This window comes from Lactuca saligna, chromosome 4 (genome assembly GCF_052625555.1).
Source record: "Lactuca saligna cultivar CGN05327 chromosome 4, ASM5262555v1, whole genome shotgun sequence".
Taxonomy (NCBI): domain Eukaryota; kingdom Viridiplantae; phylum Streptophyta; class Magnoliopsida; order Asterales; family Asteraceae; genus Lactuca; species Lactuca saligna.
In genome coordinates this window covers 112,067,731-112,080,260 of record NC_136420.1, presented here as the reverse complement: position 1 = coordinate 112,080,260, position 12,530 = coordinate 112,067,731, and the positions used below count along the sequence as shown (strand labels likewise).

The following is a 12,530-nucleotide window of genomic DNA, read 5'->3' as shown; positions in this document are numbered from 1 at the left end:
CTTCTACCTCAAAGTATCAAAAGTCACTTGCTGCTCTGGCCCCCAATGGAATGTCACCAACTTCATGGTTAGCCGAGTTAGGGAACAACAATCTTGGAGAAATCCTATATGAATCTCCAATAATAGCCCGCTAGACCAAGAAAACACTAAATCTCAGATGGAGACCTCAGAACCTCCCATATCATCACAGCCTCTACCTTGGCCGGATTGACCAGTATACCATTCTGGTTGACAAGATGCCCCAAAAACTACACATCGGGCAACCAAAACTCAGACTTGTAGTAGTTAGTGAAAAGTCTCTCCCTCCTCAACGTCTCCATCACCTCCCTCAAGTGGTCCTCGTGATGCTCATGTGTCTTGGAGTAAACCAAGATGTCATAAATAAAGACTATCACAGATGGACCCAACATCGATCTGCATATGCGGTTCATGAGATCCATGAATGCGACAGTAGCATTGGTGAGCCCAAATGGCATCACCACGAACTCGTAATGACCCTATCGAGTCCGAAAGGCTGTCTTCTGTACATCTTCATCATGGACTCTCCTACGTTGATAGCTTGGTTGCAAATCAATATTTGAAAACCATGTTGCTACGTTGATAGTCTGGTCGCACATCGGGAGTGGGTAACGGTTCTTCACCGTTACGTTATTCAACTCTGGATATTCTATACACAACCAGTGGGATTTGTCCTTCCTCACAAATAGAATCGGGTGTCCCCAGGGTGAACTACTCGGTCTAATGAATCCATTGTCTAAGAGCTCCTGTAGTTGTATAGACAACTCAAGCATCTCAGGAGGAGCCAACTGATACGGCGCCTTTGCTATCGGAGCCAACCGATACGGCTCCTGGGCTCTGGGAGCCACACCTAGAGCTAGGTCAATCTTGAACTCCACCTGTCTCTCCAGAGGTACCCCTGACAAATCTTCCAGAAACACATCCAGGTACTCTCGTATGATAGGTACGTCATGGAAAATCTCCATACTCTTCTCCCAGGTATCCATGACATTGGAGACATAACCTGCGCAACAGTGTTGAAGGTAGGATCTTCTTGTCGCTACTGAACACAAAGTCATTCTATACTATGGCCATTTGGGGTCCTAACTCGCATTAGCTACTACTTACATTCGATCACTACCCCATTAGCACGCAACTAGTCCACACCTACGATGATCTTATTTCCTCATAGGGCAATAACAACTAGATCCATGGAATATTGCTCATCAAATAACTGCATTCTACATCCCTGATGAACCCTCGTGACCCGAACGGTCCTATCATTCGCAATCTCTATATCAAGGGGACAGTTTAGCTCCCCTAGAGCTCCAACGAATCGCTTGCTAAGTGCTATCAATACTAAGGATCGAGTAGCCCCCGAGTTGAATAGTTCTAACACTAGGATACCGTTCACATGGAACGGTCCTAAAACAAGATACATGGAATATAAATATCAAAATTAAGATAGAATAAAAATAAGGAGAAGAAACATACCCGTCACCACATCTAGTGTCACACGTGCCTCCTCGGCGGTTAGCTGGAAGGCTCGGACCCTCTCCACAAGAGCATCTGACTTTCCCTAGCAGCCATCTATTATCGTCAGGGTCGATGGAGCTGGCGCCACCATTGGCACTCCTGGTACCAATCTCAGGCAGTTGGCCTTTTTATGGCCTCGCTGATTGCAATGTAAACAAAGCAAGTGTGATATCTTAATGGTGGGGGTATGGGAAATATATCCCTGTTAAAGTGTTCCAACTTTCCGCACTTATAGCAACTCGATACCCTACTCTGCAAACTCCCTCATGCGTATTGATGCATTTTCCACAGCGGCTTCAGACCTACTGGCCCTTCAACCTCGAGTCGAATCCCTTCGGTTTCTTCACCGAAACCCTAGTCATCTGACCAATCTCCACCTTCCTCTTCTTATTGTGCTCTATATCAATCCTCCTCTCTCGTGCCCTGGCTATCATATCATCCAAAGTTAGGCACACCGAATAACTGACATATTTCCGAATTTCAGCTCTCAACATATCATGGTACCATGTTTTCCTCATCACCTCGTAACCGGCGTACTGGGGCACCAATAAGGTCCTCTCTGTGAACTTGGTGGTAATCTCCACCACCGTCTTCGTAGTCTGTGTCATATCCAAAAACTCAATGGCCAGTTGTTGAACCTCCACAGTTGGTGTAAACTCCGCCCAAAACCTAGACTCAAAATCTGACCATGTCATGGCCTCAATGGATGGGGCTCCGAAAGTATCACTGACTACCTCCCACCAGTCTCTAACTTGCTACCTCAAACACCCAGTAGCAAATCTGACCTTCCACACCTCAAGGAAGAAGCTCATCACCTGTGCAGACTCAATGTCTACGATCAATCGCCTAGCCACAATAGTGTCTTTCACCCCACAAAACTCTAGTGCTCCACATCACTTGAAATTGTTCAAAGAGTATGTACGAGTCTCTGACTGGCCTGGTTCCATGTCACTCCTGAATTCCCTAAGGAGATCCTCCATAATCTCAATGATATTCTATTTTGATCGACCCAAAAATCACCGAGGTCGACTCAAGGATGCCTCTCATAATCTTGGATGCAATTAAATCGTACAATCCATCATCAACTGGCTTGGAACCCATACCCGAACCAGACCCCGACCCTAACCTTGAGGCCCCTACTCCATGACACGTCACCACTATCTAAAACAAACCACAAAATCATCATGGTAATACATAATCATCGAGAGCTCTCACACTCTGCCACCCCTGGTTCTCTGCATCACGCTTCATATAATAATATAACATGTATGGTTATCTTGGGGGAAAACTTACTAGAGCTCGGCTGATTACACACATGACACTTCTTAGTTTTTGAAAAATTATTTTTCCTATAAAAACCTCTCAAGCCCTTGATTTGAGTCCAATCATCCCCGAAGGTCTGTCCGAATACTTCAAACCAAGGCTCAGATACGAACTTGTAACATCCAAAAATTCATGACCAAAAATTTCATTTTTAATTACGTAAATATAAAGACCAATAGGCTGAAAACGTCAATAGTGTCATCCCATATCATAATAAAAACCAATATATCAATAACCAAAACATGTCATAAGAAAATAACATCAGAGTACTACTTGGAAACATCTCATGTGCGGAAAATCATAGTGTCATGCACTGTGATCATGTCGACTCCTTTTCTTTCGAAGTAGAAGTACCTGAAAACAAATCTGAAAAGTATAAGCATGAAGCTTAGTGAGTTCCCCTATCATACCACATATCACACAATAAACATACTGCCAAGCATATCCGAGTGTTGGCCTACCCCTTCGGTCTCTTTCAACCGGATGTTGCCGAGGTAATATGGGTGCTGGTTGACCCCTTCGGTCTCTTTCAACCGGATACTGCCTAGCATATCAGGGTGTTGGCCGACCTCTTCAGTCTCTTTCTACCGGATATTGCCTAGCATATCCGCATGCTGGCCTAACCTTTCGATCACTTTCAAGCTGTTATTGGGTGTGTTTCACCCCTATCACTACGACATACTATCCTAGCATATAGGCACATAAATCACATACTGCCTAGCATATCTGGGTGCTGGCCTACCCCTTTGGTCTCTTTTGACCAGTTATGGGGTCTACTTCACCCCTACCAATAACACGTAATAACATAGCATACAAGCACTTATATCTCAACAAATAGTGGCATACCAAACAATTATCACAAAGACAATCATCTCCACTATAAAAACTACTAGTGGGCTGATATTGGTGCCTTTGACTGTAACATTCTGTTATTTTCTACATGTAAAGTCAACCCTAATCAATCAAAGTCAAACTTGGATCAAATAAAGTCCTCTTTATTGTTTGGGTTTTTATTAAGGTTACAATAATAACCTTTGCATATTAAAACTCTAAGAATGTTAAGTGTTAAGAAGGGAATAAGTAGGATCCAAGAACATTTGCATCATCTTTCTTCTTTCTTTCCCTTTCGACCGCAATCTCGCGGTCGTGAAAAGAGACGGACCTTGCAACCGAGTACACTTTCGTTGGTCACAAACCGTCTCGGACAGTAAACTCATTGTTCTCATCCACAACCACCTTTGGACCATGTACGAGGTTCACAGCCGTAAACCCTTCGGACTGTGAACCCTCACACACATATATATCTATATGTATGTTTCAGCTGATTTTACTTAATTTTTACACTTTTAAACGAATTTCCAACCACTTTCTCTCAAGTATCATTACCCAAGAACAACCTCTCTCCTCAAAAACATGCTAAATTCATCCTTTCTCATCATATTCAAGTGATAACCACTAGTTCTTCATTTCTTGATCTTGTTATCATGTCAAGAACATCCTTCAATCTTCTTATACTTGGCTGAAAACCTGGTAATTTTACTAGCTTACACGAAGAACATGTGAAGAACACAAAGTACGCCACACTGAAAACCTTTGAATCTTTTTTGAAACATGCCTAGGATCTTCATGTGTTCTTCATTAATCAAGAACACAGGGCCGTGAACACCATCAGGGCCATAAACACCTCATGGGTCGTGAACCCTCCTATCCATACAAATTATAATAGGTGTAATTTATGATTCAGTAACACTAACTTACAATTCAAGTATACTAGAGTACATGATTTCCCAAGAACATGGGTTTGCACTATTTTACAAGAACAACGTTTTTATTGTAGACTAAACGAGGGTATGCTACTACAAATAGATTTCAATTATAATAAACAAGGATCATATGATCAATCATTTACTTCAAAATAATTGGTTATTCACTCCCATTATACACGTAACGTCTATATGCTTTTTATGAGAAAATGTTCAGGTTGGTTATTCATTTAAACAACATAGTTAAAGTCCTGATATTATAACCAGAATCTCCAGTAGGGGATTGAGACAAGTGTGTATAGATCTATATTGGGATTGACAACCCCACACTCAGACTGGTATCTATAGCCGGGCATTCACACCTACGAGTGAGAATTGTTATTAACAATTTTGACACCTTGAAAGCACTATTTCAGGCCATCTAGTTATAGTATGTTTATAATAACTCATTAAAAAGATATTAACAGTACGTTACTGTATAATTAACTAAACATGAGTACATTTTCAAAGTACTAGTTTTCAAAGTACACTTTTATAGGTTTTACAAAGGAATACAAATATAGAATAATGGGTTACAAATAGAGGTTTTATGAAATTAAAACTAATTTTAATATACAATAGAAAAAATATAGGATTTTCTGGAAATGTTTACATATTCAAGGAACAGAAAACATACTTTCAAACATAAGCACTTACGCACTCAATCAACTTTATGTTGATACTCTCTTTTGAAATTTATAGTATTCTCAGTGAATCAGTAGACAAGTAGTCCCTAAGCATTTGAGAAGACGTAGCATTTTTGATTCATGTCTTTTGTCTTTTGCTATAACTATTTTTGTGTCAATATATAGTGATTGAGCATATGTAAAAACTTATACTTAGTTATGCAATTTTTTTTGTTCTTTGATTACTATAATGCATGTTTTGTGATATTACAAATGAATTCATCCACCCTGAATGTTTTCACCATCTTGTCTGGGGGTGTGACAGATTTGTGTCAGAGCGTTGTTTATAGTGAACTTAGTATATCAATTCATAAAAGATATACAAACTATAAATACATTGGGGCTAAGAGCTCTTACTAAAATTCAAGCCTAGGCATTTATGTAATCATATCTAGGATCAATATAGCCTGATCAACTATATTGGTTTGAAATACTACCAACATGTGTTTGGGAGTGAAGGTAATGTTGTAGCAAGTCTAAAACTTACCCACTATACATATATAGGAGAACTCTATAACAAAACATAAAGTTAAGATACTATAGGAGTATTTCAAGAACTATATACTAAGAACAAACTACATAGAAACAAAGGACTCTTGCTGATAGTTCTATAAGTACTAAGTGCATACATCACAGTTATATATGATGAAGGTTAAATAGACTCCGAATGAGTGGTCTAAGCTTTATTTCCTTTTCCTTGTTTGGATGTGGATTTGGAGTAGGATCATTTATTCGAAGGCCTATTTGATCCAAGTTGTATATAAGTAGTATATATTATGTAGTTATAAAAGGACTTAGTAGGAGTTATTCCAAACAGAATTGATTATCTATTAACTATAAGCTTCTCTCGTAGAAACTTGTATTTGCAATTTATCTTTACTAATTATATTAGAAATTTCTTATATCCTTATTGTCGCTTACATAACAATGGTTGGATTCCATCTACCCGGAGACCCGTACTTTCCCAATCAGGGAAATGGAGGATGGTTCGATGAAGAGCTAGAAGAGAATTTTGAAATTCCCTTAGACGAAGATTTTGCAAAAAAATGTTTCGGAAGATGCTGATTTAGGATCAGAAGCCTATAATCCACCACTAGTTGCCCAAAATCCTATTCCACTACAAAACATCCAAGGCCCGACGCCTCTGTGGGTGGTAAACTTAAACAGGTGGAGTGGCAAACAGGGTCAGAACCATCCTTACCAAGGAGGTTGAAACTTCTACCATTTTTACACAGGAGGCTCAGCAGACAGAGCCCTCCTGGTGTTAGTTTTTCATGTGGCACGTAATGATGAAAAGGGAAGAGCTGCTATCGACCGAGTAATGCAAGTTGATGTTGCTACTAGAATCAACATCGTTCATATTCATAACCAAGAAGATAGTCATTATGCGACAAGGGATCGTACTAATTTCTTGCTAAGAGAACTGGTGGCATCCCAAGCCAAAGTAACAGAACTACAAGAACAACAAATAACACAAGAAAGACATGTGTACGAAAAAGAACGCCAGTTAGCCAAATCCAGGGTCGGATCTAGTAGGAAGTAGATTATATTCTACTCGTTGACTTCTTACTCTTTTGGTTATAGTTTAAGAGTACGGATATGTTCTAGCATTATTTTTCATGTTTTTCTCATTACGACTGTGAAAATTTCATTTTTGGTAGGTCGGTTTGATGTTGATATTTTTCTAGTATTGCACTATATTGTAGAGCTATTTTAAGGTCAAATTTTCCAAACACTATGTACTTAATATGTCAATACAATCGAAATGCATGTTTACACTCTTTGAAAAATAACCACCCAAATTCATATTATCTTGTTGCAATTTCTACTCGTACTAGACCTCTATTGCAAATTCCTTACACGATTCATATGGAAATAAGTGCTTTAGTTCAGAGATATCAAATTCATGCTCATTTTCGATATCTAACTATCTCTTCATATTTTCATTCTTAAAGTGAAACATTCCTCCACAGAGAAACCCAAGGCGTGTTAAATTTAATGAAGCGCCAACACCACCTCCGCCACCGCCTCCTCAATTTGACACTGCCATGTTTCAAGTGGCGGTCCCAACAGCAGTTGCAACTGCTATTTTACATATAAACACCACTAGTGCAAGTGGATCGGGAAGTGGCGCACATCCCTCCAATCAGGGTGAAAGTCATGGGCACCATCAGGAGTGTACCTGCAAGGACTTTATAAATTCCAAACCTAGGACCTTTAACGGGATTGGGGGAGTTATGGATTTAAGACAATGGATTGAGAAAATAGAGTCAGTCATCGAGATCTGCTCCTGTCCGGAAGGTAGCAAGGTTAAATTCGCTGCATATACCTTTGCTGATAGAGCCCTAACATGGTGGAACGGCCATGCTAAGTCATTGACTCTGGTAGTAGCTAACTCGATATGTTGGGAGAACCTGAAGTCAATGTTGATGTAGGAATAATGTCTGCGGTGTGAAATATGGAAGCTCAAGCAAGAGCTTTGGGGTCATACTATGGTTGGAGCAGACATTACAACCTACACTAATAGGTTTAGCAACTTAGCAATACTATGTCCAGATATGGTTGCTTTGGAGAGCAAAAAGATTGAAAGGTACATCTGGGGAATGTCACCTCAGATTAAGGGAAGTGTTATTGCTTCCAGGACTGTTAACTTTGACAGTGCCAAGGAGCTGGCACAATCACTTATTGACCATGGAGCCGGTCAAAACTCTGTGGTTGCTACTCTATAACAACCTAAGGAAAACAACAACAATAATAACAACAACAACAAGAAGAAGAAGAATGATTGGAATAAAAGGAAGGGAAAGTCTTCTCAGGAGCCCTCGAAAAAGCAAAAATTAGTGGAAGTCAATGTTGCTAATGTACTTGTTGTTGTTCTTGCTAACCCCAGACCAACTAAGCCTTACGCTAGTAATCTCCGTAAATGCAACAAGTGTAGTTTCCACCACATTGGAAATTGTCGAGAAATGTAGTGTCAGAACTGTAACAGAAAAGGGCATACTGCCCGATTCTGTAAATCACCAACCCAACCGATTAACCAAGTACCTGCCACTTGAGTAGTTCAAGCGTGTTATAAATGCATGGAAGTTGTATATTTCAAAAGAAATTTTCTGAAAGCTAGAAATGCCGGTGGAGTTGGAAGGATACTGGCTATTGGTCATGAAGAGGCTGTGGCAGACCCTACGATAGTCACGGGTACATGTCTTCTCAACAACACGTATGCATGCATCATATTTGATAGTGGTGCTGAGAAAAGCTTTGTGAGTAATAAATTCGATCACCTACTATAAAAACTGCTAACTACTAAATGAGACCTTCACTGTAGAAATGGAAAACGGGAAATCCAAATACACTAACGATATATACATAGGATGTACCCTTACCTTGAATAACTTTTCTTTCCTAAAGGACCATATGTCGGTCTCTATCAAAAGTTTCGACGTCATAATTGGTATGGATTGGTTTTGTTCTAACCATGCCGACATGCTATGTTACGAAAGAGTCGTTTTCATGAACTTGCCGAATAATGAAACACTTATCATCTACAGTGACAAACCCGGATCAAACCTTCACATCATTTCTTGTATCAAGGCACAAAAGTATCTTCGCAAGGAGTATTGTGCTTTCTTAGCTCACGTGATGGACAAAAAGCAAGAAGTGAAAGACATCGTGAGCATTCCTAAGGTTTGCAACTTTCCTTACATATTTCCCGACGATCTCCCAGGAGTGCCACCTAAACGACAAGTCGAATTCAGAATCAACTTAATCCCTGGGGCTACACCTGTAGCCAAATCCCCAAATCGTCTTGCACCATAAAAAATGCAGGAATTGTTCATCCAGTTGAACGAACTCCTTAGTAAAGGCTTCATAAGACCAAGTTGTTCACTATAAGGAGCACCGATCTTGTTCTTGAAGAAAAAGGATGGATCATTCCATATTTGCATAGAATATCACTAGTTGAATAAACTTAATGTTAAGAACTGTTATCCTCTACCTTGCATTGATGATTTGTTCGACCAACTTCAAGGTGCGAGCTACTTAACGAAAATAGACTTAACATCTAGGTATCACCAATTATGAATTTTGGAGGAAGACGTTCCCAAAATAGCATTCAGAACTCGTTATGGTCATACGAGTTTGTAGTGATGCCTTTCAGAATAACGAATGCACCTGCTGTGTTCATGGACTTAATGAACAGAGTGTGTCTTCCATACCTAGAAAATTTTTTCATAGTCTTCATTGACAACATCCTTATCTATTCAAGAAGCGAAGAGGATCATGGCCAACATCTTTGTCAAGTATTACAATCCCCGAGAACAGAGAAACTTTATGTGAACTTCTCAAAATGTGAATTTTGGATCAGGAAGGTAGAATTCCTAGGCAATGTAGTCAGTCAAGAGGGAATACACATGGACCCTTCCAAAATAAAGGCAATTGAGGAATGGTCAGCACCCAAAACACCTACAAAAATCCGAAAATTCTAAGGTCTTGCTGGCTACTATCGCAGATTCATCCATAATTTCTCCCGAGTTGCTAAAGAACTTGCCACCCTAACACAAAAGGGTGTAAATTTTAGCTAGTGAGAGAAACAAGAAATAGTGTTCCGAACGCTGAAGCGAGCCATGTGTAGTGCACAGATCATGACTCTTCCTAAAGGGACATGAGACTTTGTAGTGTACTGTGATGCTTCTAAGCAAGGGCTCGGATATGTTCTTATGCAATAAGGGAAGGTTATATCATATGCCTCGAGACTGCTGAAGAGACATGAGGTCAACTATACAACACATGAACTTGAACTAGGAGTAGTGGTATTTGCTCTGAAGATTTGGAGACATTACTTATATGGCACAAAATGCACGATATTCACAGACCAAAAAAGTCTTCAAAAGATCTTCGACCAGTAGGAGCTAAACATGAGACAACTGTGGTGGGTGAAGCTATTGAATGATTATGAATGCGAGATTCATTATCATACAGGTAAAGCTAATATAGTAGCTGACACCCTTACCAGAAAAGTATACTCAGGACGCCGAGTAAAGGCGTTGACCATGACGATCTGTTCACATCTGTCCATACAGATAAAAGAGGCTCAACTCGTGGCCTTAAAACCCAAAAATGTGGCAGGTGAAACTGTGACAGGAATAGATAAGAACTATGAAGTCAGAGTTGATGGAGTCTATTGTTTCATAAACCGGATTTGGACACCAAATTTTGGTGGTTACAGAGACATTGTTATTAACGAAACACACAAAACTCGATACTCAATTCATCCAGGTTCAGACAAAATGTATCTTGACACTAAGAAACTTTGCTGGTGGCCTAACATTAAGGCCGAGATTGCTACCTTTGTGGGCAAGTTCCTTACTAGTGCCAATGTTAGGATAGAGTACTTGAAGCCTTTAGGTCTATTGCAACAACTTGAATTCCCTGAATGGAAGTAAGATCGGATTACAATGGATTTCATAACTAAGTTACCCAAGATAACGGGTGGTTATGATACTATTTGGGTAATCTTCGATAAATTGACCAAATCCGCACACTTCTTGCCAATAAAAGAAACCGACAAGATGGAGAAGCTAACAATTCCTTAAATTAGGGAAATAGTTAGACTACATGGTGTGCTAATATCTATTATTTCTGACCGAGATAGTAGATTCACTTGTCATTTCTGGCAGTCTTTACAAAACTCTCTAGGAACTAGGCTGGAAAAGAGTACAACCTACCATCCACAAACTGACGGGTAAAGTGAGAGGACGATTCAAAGTGTAGAATATATGTTGCGAGCTTGCGTGATAGACTTTAGAAAGGCATGTGATACCTATTTACCCCTTTTCAAATTCTCTTACAGCAACAGTTATCACACTAGCACAATGGTTGCTCCATTTGAAGCTATCTATGATTGCAAGTGCAGATCACTTCTGTGTTGGGCTGAAGTGGGTGATACACAAGTAGCTAGAGGTCAAGTTCCATATAGTACTCTCACTGGTACGGAAATCATTCGAGAAACCATGGAGAAAATCGTACAAATTCAGGAGCGACTTAAAGCTTCTAGAGATAGATAGAAAAGCTACGCTGACAAAAGGAAAAAACCTTTGGAATTATAGGTTGGTGTTCGCGTCTTGTTGAGGGTCTCACCCTGGAAAGGCATGATATGCTTTGGAAAGTATCACACCCCCGAACCATCAGAAAAACAACGGAGGAGATTAACTGGGTCGGCGACGTCATGCGTAGTATCACAACAATCGTAACATAGCAATCAAAGTAAACACAACAATTACATTACATTAAGAATATTTACATCCGTTTGAAAACGTAGTTTGTACACATCGATATAAAAAAAAAGATAAATACGAGACTCCAAAATGCTCCGTATTCTGCAAAAGCTGGCAAGGTAGCTATCTATTGCTATCCTGAGTATACAAGCGGTTTTGAAAATGTATCAGCATAGAGCTGGTGAGTTCATAAGCATGTTTTTGTATTGAGAACTAGTCACTGAGTTTGTATAAATGATTTCTATCCATTTTAAGTAAATTATCGTTTGTATCGAAAATCATTGTTATCAAGTTCTGAATATGAAGGTGTGTTTACCGAGAAAATCCCATATTTTCTAACATGTTTGATGCTTTCTATATGAAATGTATATTCTGTTTGAAAATCCTGGTTACCACCAGTATGTATAATAGTTTTATTTCTTAAAATAAAACTTTAGACTGTGTCCCTGGAATACCCTCAAGTAAATTGATATGTAGTTTTATTAATTACTATAAAACTATGGAATAATGGAATCCCGTGAACAAAGGTTAGTTTATACTTATTGTGAGTCGTATAACCATACTAATATGACCAGTGACCTCCTTGACGTTTCTTCAGACGCCGTACGATTACAAAAAATTTCACCCTAAGTGTACCCATCTAACTGTAGCTAATAGTGCAAGTGTGGGATTGTCGATCCCGAATAGATCTATTCCCAAATTTCACGCTCTCCGTCCAGAAGACTTTGGTTATACTATCGGTGAGGATTTATTGGTACCCCGAGGGGCATAACGAAGATAAGTCTCAAGATCTTGTAATAACTAGTTTACATGTTGTTCGGTTGTTCTCAAGTTCGAAATCGTTTCTAACGGTGTAGAGTATGAATAATTATACATAAATAATTATTTAGCAAGATACTCTAGGTTTGTATTCG

The 12,530-nt window shown here is 39.4% G+C and overlaps 1 protein-coding gene across 1 annotated transcript; it reads left to right on the top strand.

Moving 5' to 3' along the window:
* The first annotated feature begins 10,392 nt into the window (after positions 1-10,392).
* Positions 10,393-11,406, top strand: LOC145040036 (uncharacterized). Its single transcript, XM_078988032.1, has 2 exons — positions 10,393-10,781; positions 11,193-11,406. The coding sequence occupies exons 1-2, from the start codon at positions 10,393-10,395 to the stop codon at positions 11,404-11,406; spliced, it is 603 nt and encodes a 200-aa protein (XP_078844158.1).
* Positions 11,407-12,530: the final 1,124 nt, after the last annotated feature.

What these genes read in the sequence shown, in the direction of transcription:
- LOC145040036 (XM_078988032.1), top strand. Translation starts at nt 10,393, where the DNA reads ATGACGATCTGTTCACATCTGTCCATACAGATAAAAGAGGCTCAACTC. An exon ending in CTTGAATTCCCTGAATGGAA is followed by an intron (nt 10,782 to 11,192) that starts GTAAGATCGGAT and finishes ATTCTCTTACAG; the next exon opens with CAACAGTTATCACACTAGCA.